The sequence below is a fragment of the Chroicocephalus ridibundus genome, chromosome 3 (genome assembly GCF_963924245.1).
Source record: "Chroicocephalus ridibundus chromosome 3, bChrRid1.1, whole genome shotgun sequence".
NCBI lineage: Eukaryota > Metazoa > Chordata > Aves > Charadriiformes > Laridae > Chroicocephalus > Chroicocephalus ridibundus.
The window spans coordinates 123,183,575-123,202,164 of record NC_086286.1 but is presented as its reverse complement, the minus strand read 5'-3'; the positions used below and the strand labels follow the sequence as shown (position 1 = coordinate 123,202,164).

The 18,590-nt window shown below is 46.1% G+C and overlaps 1 protein-coding gene across 4 annotated transcripts in view; it reads left to right on the top strand.

Moving 5' to 3' along the window:
- The first annotated feature begins 2,397 nt into the window (after nt 1-2,397).
- The window catches only part of RUNX2 (RUNX family transcription factor 2), a 164,918-nt gene continuing 148,725 nt past the window's right edge, over nt 2,398-18,590 (top strand). For all 4 annotated transcript variants that reach the window (XM_063330638.1, XM_063330637.1, XM_063330641.1 and 1 more), the window contains exons 1-3: nt 2,398-2,715; nt 10,466-10,622; nt 16,819-16,923. In XM_063330638.1, the coding sequence (XP_063186708.1) occupies nt 2,398-2,715; nt 10,466-10,622; nt 16,819-16,923 (580 nt within the window). The remainder of the gene's footprint in view (nt 2,716-10,465; nt 10,623-16,818; nt 16,924-18,590) is intronic.

The window sequence follows — 18,590 nt, the reverse complement described above, 5'->3', positions numbered from 1 at the left end:
AGCTGCGTAAAAAGGACATGTGTGTCGTCTGTCCCCGTCCCCCCCCCAACCCCGGAGAGAGAGAGGGACAGACAGCCACACACCGCCCCGAGTCACACACAGGCGGCGAGCAAGGAGCACACACGCAGCGCCGGGTTTTTACAAGAAGGTGGAAGTAGCAAGTCGAAGTAAAGCCTTAGAAATTAGAGGGAGGGTTGTGATAGGTTGTTATCTGCGCTGGGAGGCGTTTACACTTTTTTACTATTGGGTATGTAAATTGTTTTTACTAAGATCTGCCCTTTTTTTTTTCTTTCTTTCTTTTTTTTTTTTTTTTTTTTTAAAAGGGAGAAAACAAACCAGACTCCCTTTACCTTAATAGTCTGAGGGGGGTTTTATAGCTTTCATTCATTCAAGGAAATGGTTTAGGCTTTAGACTACCGGAGACTTAGCAAAAAAAAAAAAAAAAAAACCAAAAAAAAAAAAACCAACCCTTTGGCACCAGATTATTCTTACTATTATTTTTTTTGCAAACAAGATTTTTCATGCCTTTTTTTTTTTTTTTTTTTTTTTCCTTAAACACACAAGCCCAAAAGTGTTAATGGAAAAAACCCCGGAGAGAAGCGGAGATCGGAGACCGTCTCCTGCTCCCCCCCGTCCCCGTCCCCCTCCCCGTGGGTGAGAGCGACTTCAAGCGAAGTTTCTCCTCCTGTGGGGGATGCACATTGTTTTATTTATTTTGAAGGCTGCAGAAGTCTGAGGGCTGAAGCACCACGTGCTGCTGACTCTCATCAGCATAATGATCGCCTTAACCAGAGAGTCCTGTATATATAAACCACAAAAACCTAATCATTAGAAATCCCAGCCTCCAAAAACCACATTCAGGACAAAAAAACTGTGGCTTTTTTTTTTTTTTTTTTTCCTTCGGCTCCTTCATCTTCCCCGACCTCAACTGCTTGGGACCCAAAAGAAGTTTGTTGGGTTTTGTTGCCTTTTTTTTTTTTTTTTTTCTCCTAAACCCGATTTTTCAGAAAGAAAAATAACTCAAACAAACCGACATTTTAATGATTTTTTTGCTGCTGTTGTTCATCAAGGGCGGAAAAAAAAAAGAAAGATTTTTGTTAGCCTATTCAACTCAACGGACTTGGATCCAGCAGCGACTTAATTAAAAGGACCGGACTGCACAGAGGCTGCCTTTTCCCAGAATTTCCTTGGTCATATTTTAGAAATCAGCCTAAGGAGGGGTGTTTTGGGTTGTTTTTTTTTCCAGCTATGCTCCCCGCTTTTTTTTCCCTGGGAATCCGAAAGTTCAACTTTTCTTAAGTCCTGATCCTCCCAAAGGAACCGGCTGAAGTCTCTCTTTTCATTATTAGTCCTGTGACTTTCCTCCTTACCCCAACAACTTTCTTACCACGCCGAAATCGCTTCGGGAGCGCCTTTTTTTTTTTTTGGGGGGGGGGGGGGCGGAGGAGGGGAGCCACTTTTCCCAAGCCCCTTCCCGAGCTCCCGCTTCCCTCCGCTTCCTGAAGCCAAAGGCAATAAGCGGGGGAGCCCAGCGGCTCTGTCCCAGCGAGACTTTTTGTTTGCTCTTTTCCTCCTTTTTTTTTTTTTTTTTTTTTTTTTTTTTTTTGTCCGGAGGAGGAAGATTTCTTCGGAGGAAATCGGGACATTCCCCTGAACACCCACCCCCCCCCTCCGGGTTTGAGAGTTACGCTCCTCTTCTGGCGGCCGCCGACAGCAGCAGCCCAGGAAGCTGAACCAGCAGCGAGTTTTCCTTCTCCCAAAGAAAAAAAAAAAAACCTTTTGAAAATCCGAAAAGGAAAAGAGGACGGGGAGGGAGGGGAAGAAAAAGGAAAAGAAATTCAAGCACTTTGAGGGAAGAAGCGGTGGCTAGAAGGAGGGAAAAGAGCAGAGAGACTGTGCAAGAAGGAAGGAAGGAAGGAGGAGGAGAAGCGGCAGCGTTTTGCAGCTGGGCAGAAGCCGGGACCATGCAGTTTCCAGCCGGGCTTTGCTGAGAGGGGCAGCCCCGGAGCCCACAGCCAGACTCTGCCTCCGCGCTGCTGCAGCCGCCCCCAGCCCGGCATCGCCCCCCGCCCCGTCCATCTGCCTTTAAAAAAAAAAAAAAACCCAAACAAAAACAGACTGAGATTTTTTTTTTTTTCTCGTGCGTTTAATCCGCTCCTGTATATTTTTTCTTCTTTTTTTTTTTTTTTTGGTCTGATTTACTTTTTCGCCCGATTTACTTTTTTGCCCCTTAGCCTCACCCCTCCACTTTTTCATTCACCCCTTTTTTCGCTATATATATTTTTTTTTTTTTTATTTACAACCCCCCACCCCCACTACACGCCTCCTCCAGCGATCCCCCTTACCGCTCCCCCCCTCCCCCCCCGCCCCCCAATTCGCTAACTTGTGGCTGTTGTGATGCGTATTCCCGTAGATCCCAGCACCAGCCGGAGGTTCAGCCCCCCCTCCAGCAGCCTGCAGCCCGGCAAGATGAGCGAAGTCAGCCCGGTCGTAGTAGCCCAACAGCAGCAGCAGCAGCAGCAGCAACAGCAGCAGCAGCAAGAAGCAGCGGCGGCCGCCGCCGTGCCCAGGCTGCGCCCCCACGATAACCGCACCATGGTGGAGATCATCGCTGACCACCCCGCCGAGCTGGTCCGCACCGACAGCCCCAACTTCCTCTGCTCCGTCCTGCCCTCGCACTGGCGCTGCAACAAGACCCTCCCGGTGGCATTCAAGGTGAGACACCCCCCTCCCGCCGCCGCCGCCGCCGCCGCTGCCCGGGGATGCCTCCCCCCCGCGCCGCGCTTCCTTCCCGCGGAGCCGCCTCTGCCCCCCCGGCCCGCAGGGGCTTCGCTGCCCCCCTACCCCCCCCGGGCTGCAGAGCCTCCTGTGACCCGCATCCCGCAGGGGCTTCAGTGCTTCCCCGTCCTCCAGTGCTTCCTCTGCTGCCCCGACCCGCAGGGGCTTCAGTGCCCCCCCCCGGGCTGCAGTGCCTCCTGGGACCCCCATCCCGCAGGGGCTTCAGTGCCTCCCCGTCCTCCAGTGCTTCCTGTGACCCCCCCAACTCGCAGGGGCTTTTGTGTCCCCCCCACCCCCCGCCCCGACCCGGCCTGCAATGTGCCCCCTGTGTCCTGCAAGGGCTTCTGTGTCCCGCACCCCGGGCCTGCAATGACTCCTGTCACCCCCCACCCGCAGGGGTTTCTCTGCCCCCCGCCCTGTCCTGCAATGCCTCCTGTGCCCCCCCCGCGGCCTGAAATGCTTCCTGTGACCCCCAACTCGCAGGGGCTTCTCAGGTCCCCCCCGACCTGCAATGTCTCCTGTGCCCCCCCTGCCTGCAGGGGCTTCTCTGCCCTCTCCTCCCCGCCCCCCCCGCAACCCTCATGGGCTTCTCTGCCCCCCCGGGCCTGCAGTGCCTCCTGCGCCGCTGTGTCCTGCAAGGACTTCTGTGTCCCCCCCCTACCCCCGGGCCGCAGGGGCTTCTGCGTCCCCCCATCCTGCAGTGACTCCTCTGCAAACCAACCCCCCCGACCGTCCTGCAATGTTGCCGGTGTCCCCTGTCCCCCTGTCCTGCAGTGCCTCCTGTGTCCCCTCAACCACCAGGGGCTTCTGTGGTCCGTCCCCCCGCCCCCGGTCCTGCAGTGCCTCCTGTGTCCCCCCCCGTCCTGCAATGTCTCGTTGCTCCCCCCGTCCTGCAGCAGCTTCTGTGCCCTCTATCCTGCTGTGCCTCCTGTGCCCCCTCTGTCCTGCGAAGCCTCCTTGTCCCCCCCGCACTCCCACGCCTCCTGTGCACCCCCCCGAAGTGCCTCCCATACCCCCCCTCGTCCCCCCGCAGTGGCTCCCGTGGCCCCCCGTCCTGAAAAGCCTCTTCTGCTCCCCCCGTCCCGCAGTGTCTTCTGTGCGCCCCCCCCGTCCTGCGATGCTCTCAGTGGCCCCCGTAACGCCGGCTCTGCCCTCCTGCCTTTCAGTGCCTGCTCTGCCTCCCCCCGCCCCCGACCCCTTGCAGCGGCTCCGGTGCCCCCCCGCCTTGCCGCGCACCCCTCGCCCTCTGCCGCCCGGCAGAGCGCGCAGCCCGGAGCCATCCCGTTATCTCCATCCCCGCGGGGCAGTGCCAGCCTGTCCCCCCCGCGGCTCCTGGGCACCCTGTGTCCCGTCCCCGTCCCCGTCGTCCCCCCCCAGAGACGCCCCCTCCTCCCCACAGACTCCTCTCCTGGGTTTTCCTTTTTTTTTATAAAAAAACCCACCTTTCCCTCCCCGAGGAAGGGGGGATGCACCCAACCGCCGGGGCTCAGTGTGGGGGTGTAAAGTGGGTTCCCCCTCCCCCCCCCCCGGAGAAGACCAGTACCTTACCCACGGGGATGCCTCTGGCTCCCTACCTGCTCCGGGGGGTCGGTCTGGGGGACTTGGAGGGGTCGGGGGGGGGAGCATGGGGTCCAAAGGTCAGACTGGGGGCACTGGTGTGGGAGAGGGGGGAGCGAGGCTTTGGCCCCCTACCCCAGAGGCAGCCCGGGCTGGGATGGGGCTGGGAAGGGGGGGACGGGGCTCCTGGGGCAGGGGGGTCGGGGTCCCTTCACTTCTCCTGGTGGACAAGCGAGGTAGTGTCTGGCCAGAAGAGGTTCTGCTTGGCAGGACTCGCACTGTTAAATAATAAATACCACCCGAATCTGCACCGGGGATGCTGCTTTTAATTTTCTGTCTACATCCCCATGGCGCGCTAATGAGAGGAAAAGATTTTTTTAAAAAACTGTCATAATAACAACAATAAATGCATGCTTTAAAGCAAGCCCTTTTCCTAGCGATATTTGAAAGCATTCCCCCCTGGATTTTTCTCTCCCGCGGCCTTGGGTAGGGAGAGGGCGATGGAGCGGGTGTTCCAGAGCACCTGCCCGTGCGGGGCATGGGGTCGGAGATGGGGAGGGGGGCCCTGTGGGAATCTCAGTGCTCCCACACCCGCTGCGTGAAAAATAACGCGCCTGGAAATTGCTCAAAAGGTGGAAGAGTTTGGAAACTGTCTCATCCAGCGCGTTTCCAGAACGTGGCCTTGTTCTTGTGTTTCCCGATTGCTCGCCGTGTTATCACGGCCGTTTATCTGGGAAAAATTAGTAGAAGCGGTTAAATGAGCTGGCTTTAAAGTGACTGGTGGTAAAGATGAAGCTTTGCTTCGAAAATGTGATAGAAGTGAGAGTTGACTGAAGTGTTCTTGCGTGGGGAGAGCAGCCCGGAGAGCCTGGAGCTGCGGAGGGACCCTTGCATGCGGCCTGCTTGTGCACGTCGCGATGGGCGAACTAAGTGGAAATAGGAGAAAAATAGGGTGTCTTCCGTTTTCGTGACTCGGCGCAGCGCTCGAAGGCTCTCTAGGTGTGGATCACAGCGGTTCTGATTCACAGGGGCTTCGGGGTATGGAGGAGGAGCTTTCGGAGAATTGAGATTATAATTTAATTGAGCGTTAGATTAGGTTGGTATTATAGTTACTCTTTACGGAAGGGACGCGAGAGCTCATACGTTATCGTCCTGGCATTGCTGTTTTCGTTTGAAACGTCTGAGCCTTCTCCTACCTTACAGCAGTTCAAAGGATGCGGTCGCAGTTCATTAGAATAAGGGAAAGATCTAAACGAAATCTTAAAGTATTTAGAATATTATTACAATGAGAATACTTACATGGGATAAAAGGGTAGAAAAAGGTCTAGAGCTTTTCCCAGTCTTTTTGTGTTCATATATATAAATTTTTATTTATATATTTATAAATATTTATAAGTATAAATATTTATTTATTTGTATATTTATAAATATGGGTCCCGTATTGGCTGACCGGGAGGTATGGATGTGACCAATTTTACTGATGCATCGGGAGTACGTGTTGCCCCTTGCACCCTTCCGCTCTGTTTTCACGTGCACTGTATGGTGAATGCGTTTTAAAATATGCCGAAGATCTATACGCCCTTATTTACTGTTAAATTAATTGGAAACTGAGTTGAAATAATTCTGACCATTTAAAAAAAAAAAAAAATTTCATTTTTCTTATGTAACTTGCGTGCAGCTGTCCAGTACTTTGGGACCAGAAATCTGCACGTATCCTACAGTGAAACACTTGAGTGTGATAGAACTGAATGGGAGTTATCTCTGAAAAGGGAAAAAAAAAAAAACAAGACAGATTTGGGCTATAGCAATCTCAGCTAAACAGTAACTTGAGAGTAAAATAGCACACAGACAACACACTTTTTGAAGTTTTATTGGCAATAAATAATATGTTGATGATAATGTTTTGAGTGGTGTGCTAAGTGTGTCATAATTCTCGCAGAGATTTCTAGTTAAAAAGTACTCTGGATATAGCACTGTTTTAATTTAAAAAAAACACAGATATAAATCATATGCAGGAGAGGAAGTCGGTTCTAAACAGTGCTGGGTTTGATTATAATTTTTTGAAATAATGTTGGATTAGTATTAGATTTGAATTTCAAGCATTCATACTTACACGCGCTGGGGAGGGAGTCCGTGTTGAGTGTACCAGCTAATAAGATTGTTAATGCAAACTGCGGGGAAGAGTATTAGACGTGCCTATTTGTATAGCTCTAGCTATCTAGTGATATTCCAGCATAAAATAAATAGATGTTGTGCACCCGGGTCCAAATCGTACTCGCTTCTTTATCTTAATAGCCAGCGGTACTTCATTTGAGTAGAGTCGCCAGAATTTGGCCCTCTGTTTGTGTGCCTGCCTGGGAGTTGTTACTGAAAGCCCTGAAGACACGAATGGCCACGTTAGATGGTGCAAGTGGCTTCTGTGTGATGCTGATGGTAGCGAAGAGTCTTAGTGGACTTAAAGGCAGGGGAAAAAAAAAGGGACGTGAAGTCTCAAACCCCTCCCCAGTAGCCCCACAGTAGTTCAGGGTCTGTCAGCGTTTCCACTCCAAACCCCAATTTTCAGAGTTTATAACTCAGCTGTTTTAAATAGCTTCAAGCTGAAACCTGCTGTATAAATTGTCAGCCCAGATGTATATTTTGAAACAAAAAGTAGTGCAAATCAGTTATTCTGTTTCAAGTTACAGAACATTAAAATATTTTTAATAGTATCAGATGCTCTTTTGGCAATCTCTGGAGAAGGCGTCCTCGATACGGAAGATTTTACATTCAGAGGCTGTTTGAATTCAGTGTTTCGCAAGAAAAGTTGTTAAGTGGCAGATAGCAATGTTTGAGAGGAACTATTTAGCATGTACACTAGCCTTTTTTTTTTTTTTTTTTTTTGAAACAAGCGTTTGACTCTGCAGAAAGTCGTAGTACCTGCTGTTGTACAGTAGTTTTGCTTCACGCTTATAACTTCCGTCTTTAGGGTACATACTTTGGCCAGTTCAAATCCCACTGGACCGAAACTGGGCAAACAGGTTGCCTAACCAGACGAGAATTGTGTTATGCAAAAAATACGTAGTTATTTTCAACTTGTAAGAATTGGTTTGGTTTTATTTTGCGGCTTCGTCTGAGTTCGTGTGCCTTTTTGAGCTTCGGTTTAAAAAAAAAAAAAAAAGCAAAAGCAAAATCTACCTTTAATCAGCAAAATGTGTAGGTAGTTTAACGTGGAAAATAAAGATTCTGAAATAGAGATATTTATTTTTGAAGAATAGGTAAGGAATGTGCACGGTGGCTACTTTTAATCTTTAATTTTTTACGCAGTCCTTATTAATTTCACAGTACACTTACAATGCTCTTTCTAAGAATATGTAAAGAATTTCGGCTTGATACATGGCACAAAACTACCAAAGCGAGATTTATGCCAGCAGTCTTCCAGTATGCAAAGTTACTTTTTAAAATGCTCAAAACCGATGTGGATTTCTCCAGGTTTCAAACTTCTTGGGCAAAGCTTTTTCCTGACCTGTGCTATTATGTACGCGTGCAATAGTCTTTGTGGCAAAAAAGGACGAAATTATGAAAAGAACAAAGGTTTTGCTCCTGTTGCATAGCCGGGGGTGGGGGGGGGGCACTTCCCATGTAACAGGACTGTCTTTTACTAGCCAAAGTTTTTGATTTCCACCTCCGATTTGGGTTGATCTTTTCCTTCGCTCTTCCCCTAAGGAGAGGACTAGCGATATTGCATCATACCGCGTCTCATTAATGAGGCGGTTCTTGATTAGGTGCCATCAGCCCAGGGACTCCGGCCGCGGCACGTGAGCTTTCGGGCGCTGACAAATGGAAGTGACAGTCGAGTAGAAGGGGTGGGGAGGAAACCTCTGAAAAGCAACGAGGGGCAGGGGTGGGGGGGGCCTTTTGAGAGGTTTTTCTCCCTCCTGCCCAGGTGTTGCCCTCCGTCCCCGGGCTGGGACGGAGGGGTGATGCCGCGGCTCTGCTCACCTAGAGAGCAGGAGGTGAGCTGAGGCTGCAGTCGTTTCACTCCCTCTTCCGAGGCCCCTGCCAGACTCGCACTTCCTCCTGTGCTCTCGGCTTCTTTGCATTTCTGGAGTTGATGTGATATTTGTTTGGTTTTGCTTGTTTGTTTCGTGAGATATAAAAAGCATAGGTTGCAGCTCCCCTGGGCGCTAATGTGCGCGACAAGACCATCCAGAGATAAGCGGGTCTATCGCAGGCTGGGGAGTGTTTTATAAATTGTCCCAAGCCCCATGCTTTACGGTTTAAGCCAATATCCAATTATTAAGGGTTAGAGTCAGCTCTGTAGTCTCTTCAGCAGATTATTCTTTGTTACTTGCTTATTTATTATTCCTTACACCTCGCTTTGAAGCCATCAGTCCTGGCTGCTGTCAGACCCAAGGCAGTGAGCTACTGGGACCTCAGATCTTATCCACAGCCCTGGTTCCTGTGTTTTTATGTTCAGGGATGTTTGTATCATTTGAAAGTAAAATCTTTGCTTGATAAACGGAGACATCGCGGCAGTTTGTGGCAAAACTCAGTTTTCAGTTTTGGGTGGTATTACCTGGCGTTTTATGGAAAAACAGAAAAGTACCAGGGCAGATCCTTTTTTATACGGCGTTTCAGCTTTGCTTTCTTGTTTCTCTTCAATATTTCTTTTAAATAAGACGAGCTATAGTTTTCAGTAATATAGTCTATTTTAAATAGTTTCAGATTTTATATACCTTTGTCATAAATTTTTACTGTTGTAGAGAAACATTGTACAGTGTACTGGGCCACACAGTGCTCTCCCTATATATTCAGAACTGCTCATTCTTTCCACTTAATTAATATTAAAGTGCAACCTGCAATTATTAGTTTCAGACAGGATCATTTTGGGGAAAGACATTTCAAGCCCGGTTTATGACCAAATGTAATATGTAATTCGGGAGACAGAATAAATTATTCTGAAGAGTATAAGAAGTTCAATCTGACCACGTGAACTGGTAGAAACTGCAAGGGGACAGTCTTTGTATCTCAAGACTATTATTTTTTTTTCAAGTTAGAGCTCAGCCGTGCCGTATTTGTGAATCCCTTTTTGTCATAAATTTATTTCCAGCATCTGTATTAGCTAACTGGGCAAAAGGAAATTATTTTCATGATACTTTGCGGACTTTTTTTACTCCATGTGAAGAAACATGTATATTTTCTTCCTAGTAACTTAGTATTCCTGTTTAACTTTATTTTTACTTTAAGAAGTCACAGTAACACTGCGGTAACACTGCAGATATCCCTGGTGTTTTCAAATTAGAAGACAGTAGCTGTGTGCTCTGTGGCATTTATCTAATCAGATGTTGGAGCCCTACACAACCACTGAAGCATAAAAGTGAGACTAGGAGAAACACTTTGATATCTTCTGTTCCCCCATCCTGGAATTTGAGGGAGGTATCCGCGCTAACCACACGCGACTCTTGCGAGCGCTATGAAAATTTACATGCCTGCGAGGAAATACAGCCTTTGTTTTACATTGCATCTGAAGAGTTTGAACGCCAGCCACGGAGCGCTCCATCGCAGCGGCGGGATGGGTGGAGAGCTGCGTCTGCTGATGCCCCCGGTGCCGCTCCTGGGATGGGTAGCTGCGGGGGGGGGAGGGGGTGGTGTTTCTCCCTGGCTTGAAGTCTGAGGAGTTCTGGGGTCAGGGTGATGGGTGCAACCAGCAGAGAAGTCGAACCCAATCTGGGTGGTAGGGCTGCTAATAGTAATTTCGAACTTTCCATTTCAAATGCGCTCCCGCGTATAATTTATGGATACGAGCCATGCCTCATGTTCTCTCGCTGCTCACTGGTTGCTAAGAACAAAGTTGGCCTTCAGGAAGCGTTAAACCATACACTCTACATAAGGATGTTGAATGTTTCTGAAGAAATGTAACAAAGAAGAAACTCCCTATTAGGCTCCGAGAAAGGGAGACAATACAAGATGTTTCTTTGTTTGATGTGGCACTTTGTTCTGCGCTCAGCTAATACATGACTCTTCACCACAGCGGGCTGGAGAAGCTGCCGCAGAGCTTCGTAATGAGCATGGCAGCCTGCGAAGCCGGGATGGAGACACGCGTTTTCAAAGTGTGGCTTCACGAGTTGTGGTTCTCTTCCCCTTTTTACAGGTGGTGGCCTTAGGAGAAGTGCCTGATGGGACGGTGGTCACCGTCATGGCTGGAAACGATGAGAACTACTCTGCAGAGCTGCGAAACGCTTCCGCCGTGATGAAGAACCAGGTGGCCAGATTTAATGATTTACGATTTGTGGGCAGAAGTGGAAGAGGTAGGCCTCTGCATTTTACGTGTCCATAATGAAGTAAGAACAATCTCTAGATGTCAAACTTACTTTGCAATGAAATACTGATCAATCTGTGTGTACATCCTCGTCGGCCTTTCATTTGGAGTGATGAATGCACGTTTCATTTGCAAGCATCCGTGCAAACCATGTTAGGTGTTTCTCTAAAGTTTTTCTGACTCTTCACGCGTCTGTACGTTTTGAAAACTGAAAAAGCAGAGTACCTGCTTCCCTGTTTTAATCACATAGCAAAGGTGGAAGGAACTGGGGGGGGGGGTGCCTGTGGTCGGGGTTACGTGGAGTCAGAGAGTGTATCTCAGGCCACAGCGATGAGAGATGGAGGATTCCCTTCAGCAGCAGAGCTGCTTCTGAAGTTGTTGTAGAGGAGCTGTAATTAAGGGGATTTTGCATATCACATGTGCGATACTCTCTAAGGGCTCACACCTTTAAGGGCTGACAGCTATTGGTGGAAAGCTTTCGAGTGACTTCCCTGCCCTTCGCAACCAAACTGCCTATGAGCTGCAAAAAGAAGCTGTATTTTTCTTTTTAGTAAACTGGTTGGACTTTTTATGAATTGCTGGTAAGCTCGGGCTTGAACTAAATTTAACCTTTACTTTAAATGACAGGGTAACTTTTAATTATTATTTTTTTTTGAAGCTGTAGAGCGCTGTCATTGTCTTCCAGCTGTTTAGGAGCTTCCTATAATCTGGAAACTGCCCTGCACTCACAGAAAGCCTTTGTAATCATTGCAAGGTTGCAAGAATTCCTCTTTAAGAGTTTTGTAGCTGCTTTCAAATTGCAGGTAATGATTGAAAGGATAGCTCGAAGGAAGCTGGCACTTCAGTTTTTGCTGCTTCAGAGGGGTTTGTTATATCAGTCCTTGATTCAACCTACGTACTTTTTCCTTTATGTATTTGAAGTAATTATTCATTTTTTTTAAACTAGCCCTGCATGGCACAAAACAAAGCAACGGAAGCCAAACAATTGTGCGGGTAAATTAGCAATAAAGCTAATTTTATAGTAATATTCTCTAGAAAGCAGTTGTAACTCATCTTATGGAAGGAAAAAGTATTTATCCAAAAAAACCCCCAACCATACGACAGAGACCTAGCCAGTCTAAATCAGCCGGCGCGTTTTTACAAGCGCTTTGTGAAAGTGAGTCCATAAGCGTGGCTTACAGTGGCTGGTTTTTATTTTAGTGACCTGGCCAACAATTCTCATTATCACTTTACAACTTAAAAAGTATCGATAATAAAGAAAGACAGAATAACTATTGCACAGTAATGCAACATAAATACGGAGTTCATCGCCCTTTTGGATAAGGTGTTACCTGGCTCTTCCATTTGTCTTGCTTTCTTTAAAAAAAGCGGTCTGCTTTGTTATTCTGCTGATGGATTAGGTTTGAAAGTTCTCTGGCTCCATCACTACTGCTGCCTTACAGTAAAAGTTCAGTAGTGTATCAGTCTTTCAGTAGTGCTGAAAAAGAACTGAAATGCGATGTACTACCTCTGATCTGTGAATTGCATTTGAAACCTATGATATATACTTTTTATTAAAGCATAGGAAATGAAACAGAGGGCCCAAAGCCTCAGTAGATACGGCTACAGACGCATACAAACACAAAGCTCCTCAAGTTTGGTTCCAGTAGTTTAATTTATATTTGTATCTAGCAGTCTTGGAATAGACTTCTTCTCTGATCAATCTGGGTAGAATCTATGGAAAAGCGATAGTGTACTTTTCAAACCCTCAACATATTTATTTAAGAGACTTCAAAGAAAAACAAAGGGTGTGCACTGTTTTACTATATTGGCTTTCTGAGTTTTGGCTAGTTTCCCAAATAGCAATTTTTATATTTAAAAAAAAAAAAAAAAAAAAAAAAAGGGAAGAAAAAAGACAGACTTAACTGCTTGCAGACTTTTCACGCATGGAAGATGAAGAAAGCTTCTTTTGATGAAGTGTAATTATGTCCAAACAGAGCTGACCCCCTCCCCCTATATTTCTTATGATCTTAACGGAAGAAAGTAGGGCTTTTCCTTTGAAGCAGCCGGGACTCGGTGGAGGATCTGAAATGCTGCATTCTGCTGCCAGAGGCAGGATGGAGAAATTGGTCCAGACTTGTCTTCCAGACTTAGAACAGAGAGGGGGAGAGAGAGAGAGAGAGAGAGAGGGAGAGACGGAGAAAGGGTTATCATTAACGATAGATTTTTAGAACTCTGCTTAAAATAGCAAGGAAAAAAAAAAAGCAGTAGTTGCAAACAGAAGTGAGAAAGCTCCTTACGTAGACAAATATCAGTAGATACAGGTCTTGAAGTAGAACAGGAAAAATAAAGTAATAAAGAAATCATTTCTCGGTGGCGAGAAACTAATCCACACCTGTTCCTGACTTTAGATTTACATCTTTCTAAACAGCTCGCGCTTTGATCTCATGTATCTCGAAATTTGATTGTGAAGTCTGAATCATCAGCTTACCACTTCGCCTCCTCTCCCACGTTTTTTCTTGCTTCCCATGGCTCAATGGAGAAACTTGATTTCTATGCATATTAATGTTCTTTGCCTGACAGAAGCTTCACGTTTTTGTTTGTATAATTTCTCTTAAACACCTTTTCTGGACTCATAAGAATAAGTAACTGGGGCGCTTTATGTGAATGCAGGAGTTGTTTGTATGTGGTTTTGAGGCAGTAGCTCACTTTTACAAGCCCGATCCCCAGCGCGGAGAAGAAAGAATTCCTGTCTTCAATAGGCAAAAGATCATAACCCTAATTTTGTTGTGTCCTGATACTTTAATCACATTAGCATCTAACTGAAAAAATATGCAACACGCACAAGCTGCTGAGTCTCCTTTCAAGCCGATTTCTGGGGTTTGCCTTGTGCTTCAGCATATGTCCATCTCGTCCTCCTGTGTCAGCTCGGCTCACATGTGTGAATAACAAAGAATGCACAGTTTAGACACACTGAAGCAATAGTGCCAGATGACTGCTTGGCTGGGGAATTTAATAAAAGAGAACTACAATTAGTCTTTAGCCTCTAAAAGTGGATAGTTGAAATGACTAAGGGCAATAAAGAAAGGTGATAAAAAGTGCATTAAAGGATTTCGTAGCCGAGGAGGGATATCTGTGAAATATCTGTGGAAGGCATAAGCATCGCTGAAACAGGGGACCTTAAAAATTTATTTTGTTCTTAGTCCTGTAATATGTAAATCATCTCTTGAAAGCTCTGGAACCTGAGTGCGCTGGCAGGGCTGCGCAGCTCCCCATGATGAAGTGATGTATTTTTTTACGGAGCGCAGAGGGGGCTTCATCAGTGTTACTTCATTAATGCTTCGGTTTGGTAGAACACCAGTTAGGGACCAAAAACAGTTTTCTTTTCAAATTAGATGCTTACCTGTTCAGTTTAGGCTGGCTGAGAGGTGATAATTTAGAAGTGCTCGCGGGCGAGGTCAAAATGCAGCTCTTAGATATAAAGGAATGCGTTTTTTTCTGGCCACTGTGTCCTATTGAAATATATTTAGTGCAGAAAATCATGCCGACGTGATTTTACAGGGTCTTACAAACAGTGTATTTTGTCAGGTTAATTTTTAGTCGTGATAGACTTTTATACCGATTTGGCCTATGAAGTCAAATTCTTCATTTAAAGTATATGGAAAATCCTTTTAGTATCTTTGTTACCAGTAATATTCTATGGATTTGCTATGAGATTCCCTGATCCAAATGGCATCATCACACAGTTTCATCGTCAGAACTTTTTAACATGATAGACTGGCGCTGAAGGAGGCCTTAAACCTGTCCCTGGCAAATTTATATCTATCCAAGCAATAGGCTGAATTCCCACTTGGAGAGGGATAAAAGGCAGGGACCCTTTTCAGCCCTAACCAAGCAGGCGTGGAGGCAGCGCGTGGTTCAGCAGGGCTGGTGCTGTATGTCTGAAGGCTGCCTACGCGGACGCTGTCGGCTGGCAGGACACACAGTTTCCCCCTGGGGTCGGCGGACTGGATGGGCAGGGCTGGACAAAGACTGGACGGTCCACGTACACCTAACTCTTCTGTGATGATCCCTCTCAAAAAGTGCTCTCTCCTCCGCTCTGGGGAGACCTGCAGTGCTGCCTCTAGCTCTGGAGCCCTCGGCACAGGAGAGACATGGAGCTGTTGGAGCGGGGCCAGAGGAGGCCCGGGCGATGCCGGGAGGGCTGGAGCACCTCTGCTATGAGGACAGGCTGAGAGAGCTGGGGGGGTTCAGCCTGGAGAAGAGAAGGCTCCATGAAGACCTTATAGCCCCTTCCAGTCCCTGAAGGGGGCCTACAGGAAAGCTGGGGAGGGGCTGTTTGCAAGGGCACGTAGCGATAGGACGAGGGGCAATGGTTTTAAACTAGAGCAGGGGAGGGTTAGATGAGAGATTAGGAAGAAGTTCTTTGCACTGAGGGTGGTGAGACACTGGCCCAGGTTGCCCAGAGAGGTGGTGGAGGCCCCATCCCTGGAGACATTCAAGGCCAGGCTGGATGAGGCTCTGAGCAACCTGATCTAGTTGAAGATGTCCCTGCTGACTGCAGGGGGGTTGGACTAGATGGCCTTTAGAGGTCCCTTCCAACCCAACACATTCTATGATTCTGTGAAAAGATTTGAGGAATAATCCCCTTCCCAATGAGACTGGGAAAAGCCACCTTCAGCCATGCATCTCCCCTGAGGCAGAATTCGGCCTCCTGAGACTTTGGCACCTTTGCTGGGGTCCCGACCTCCCCTCTAACCTGCATCTCTCAGAGAGGTGGGCACAGCTGGAGCGCAGCTACACCTGGAAAATCATTTTACTGTAAATGACAGTTATATTTCCTTAAAAGAAATCCATGTCACATTCTAGTTTGTGAAAAATATAGCCAAGACAGTTTGAAGTTGCACTCCTGATAATAAATGATGCGTGTCTCAGGCAGGTTTGGGGGATATACGACTTGGACCAGAAAGAAAGACCAATTACTAGATTTGACAACCAAAGCTCTGTTCTGTATTATGCCTTATATATAAGCTGTTCTATATTAGGCTTGAAAAAAACTGCATTAAGTGTGCGCTGTAACATATCGTTTAAGATTTGTGTCTTGATTGAATGCCTTCAGAGTTCAGCGAGAGGAAAAGCCCTAGCAACAAAAATGCACGTATACACACAGGGAGGCAGAGCCGGGGGGAGCGGGGGGAAGAGTTTTAAGTGTCTGGTAAAGTAGCAGCTTAAATGAGCATGAAGGCCGAAGATTGCTGACTGTTTTATTGAGTCACTGTTGTACGCCCACCTTTTCCTGTCTTGAAACAGTTTTCAGTTTTGACTATCTGACATGACTAACCGTTGCATATCTAACAGATTACAACTGTCAGTGAGTCTCCCGAACGGGGGCCAGCGCCTTGTGAGAATGTGCGCTCAGACGCAGGCAGCTCCCTTTATTTATTTCTTTTTTAACGTTTTCATTCAGCTAAAGGCTGCGGACGGTCTTGTGCAATCTCTGTGTGAATTGGAACTACGAAAAATTAAAAAAAAAAAAAAAAGCAGACTTACGATAGCAACGTACGTGCACACAGCAGTTTCTCACCCTCACAGGAAAATTGGGGGCTTTCTTAGTAATTCGTGGATGGAATTACTGTAGGGAATACGTAGGGAAAAAAAGTCTGTTCCAGTAATAATGATGTCATCATATTACCCCTGGTATATGAAGGACAGGAGACACTGATTCCCTGTTAAAATGACTCCCAGGAGGAAAATATATTCTTTCCTCATCTTATTGTAGTCAAGTCAAACAAATGAAATGATAAAACTGTGTGAAGTAAATAACATGTGGCCACATTCTGCTCTCCGTCACACAGCTGCAAAACTGAAGTAAATTTTTGAATTATCTGACTTGCTTTGGATTTACACCACTTTCAATACAGCAAAGAATTTGGCTTGTCCTCAGCAGTGAATCACTTTTGTTCTGTCATTGTATGATGACCCATTATTAAATAAGAAACATTTAGATTGTCAACACATGGACATATTCTTGACATAGAGTAAAACTGAAGGGGAGGAAAACTCCTATGGTCAGTTATGTTTTTAATTTTCACGATTGTGGTAACGACAGGGAATAATTTTAAACGTCTCTGATTCCTCACTGAACATGCATGTGACTGTTTTCATGTTGTAATCACTCATTCCTTGTTGTTTTTTTCCCTTTGTAGGGAAGAGCTTTACTTTGACAATAACTGTCCTGACAAATCCCCCCCAAGTCGCTACATACCACAGGGCTATAAAGGTTACAGTGGATGGGCCAAGGGAGCCAAGAAGTGAGTATTATATCCTTATTTTTGCACTTACGTCTGCTTAATTTTGTTTAACAGAGACCTATAAATGAAATACATCTCTTTGTCAAACATTGGTCCTTGCTCAGCAAAATATGTAAGCGCATGCTTAATTTGGAGTCTATTGGACCACACACATACTTGCATTAAGCACACACTTCAGTGCTTGGCTGAATTTGAGCAATCACGAACCTGATTCTCATTCACATCAAGGTCTTGATACATTATCTGCCAGTGTAAATGAGAACTAAATCCACTATATTTATGTATAATCTGATTTAGGTATAATAGATGCAGTCCTGCAACATGCTGAATTCCCTAAGCTCCTGTAAGCTTCCAACGGAAAATGTTTAGAACAGAATAGGAGACTGATCTTTCAGGATCAGCCCTACTGCAGAGAGAAAAATACACAATATAGTGCCTTTTTGTTTGCCCTTGAATTCTTTTGCCATCAGATAATTAATGCACCTGGTTAATCTCATCATACCTGAAATTGGTTTTCAGCTATGGACTCATCATAGACCCCCTGGGGGCCAAAGAAAGATAAAAAAACAGTGTATCAACAGCATGGTCTTTGTTTCTTATTTGTGCACAGAGAGTATATTTTATTTAAACATAGTCCAGCAGATTTTCACTCAAGACATTTATCTCATAGCAGTGCACCTTCCCAACTTACTAAGAATCTATTTGCAAAGACCACTGGCTGTATTTTTATGAAAATTGTGTTTTGCCATGTTCTAGCAGTTTTACGGGTAGTACTTATTTTTAGAGCGAGTCAAGTGTGGTTAATCCATCATGATTTGGGCGGCTGTCTCTCTGTCTAGCACATTTAGCTGCTGCACATCGTGTGGGTATCACTGAAGAGCCAGTTCGGGAGTTTTTTCTTAATCTAACTAGAATGACTCTTTCTAAATTGATTGGATTAACCAGGTATAGCTGTATTCAAATTACATTTCGAGATTAAGAATTATTTGATGAATAACCACATTAAAAAAATCCCTATAATGGAAGCATCTCCAGTAATTATTTTGCCTTTGATTTGCACATACAAATAATGAGGCCTTTAAGGAGCTTTCTTGGAGTTTTCTTTAAAATACCACAAAGACAGAAGAAATAGAAAGACGTAGACAGAATTCACGCAGTTAAGTGTTTCTCGTGCTAATACACGCTGTGGTGTCACCTCCTCTTACACTGACAGACGGGAACTGAAATGCCTTCTGTAAGAACTGTCCGGGCTGTAGAGTTTCACCTTGAATAACAGAAAAGAAAAAGCAAATAGCTATGGATAAATTTCATTACGTAGATGCTTGTGTTGCTGCCTGCTCACAGCTGAGGTGTCCGTCTGTCACAGCGAGGGGATTTTTGTCCTGCCTTCTCTCCCGAGCTGAATCAGTTCCCAGTTTTAATTTTCACCTGTAGCTGGTGCTCCGTGTAGCTTACTTGGAGACACCGGGCAAACTGCATTCGTGGAGTGAAAACTAGAGAGTGAGTTATATATCATTTAGCCATTCCCGTTTGGAGGCTGCTTCCACGTATGTATGGAGGCATCTGCAAAAGAGGAAATCTCCCAGCAGAGGACACAACCGCTGTGAAAGAGCAGAGGGATTTGAAAAAGATGCGGAGAATAGCGTGGACTACCCTGCGTAGCACAG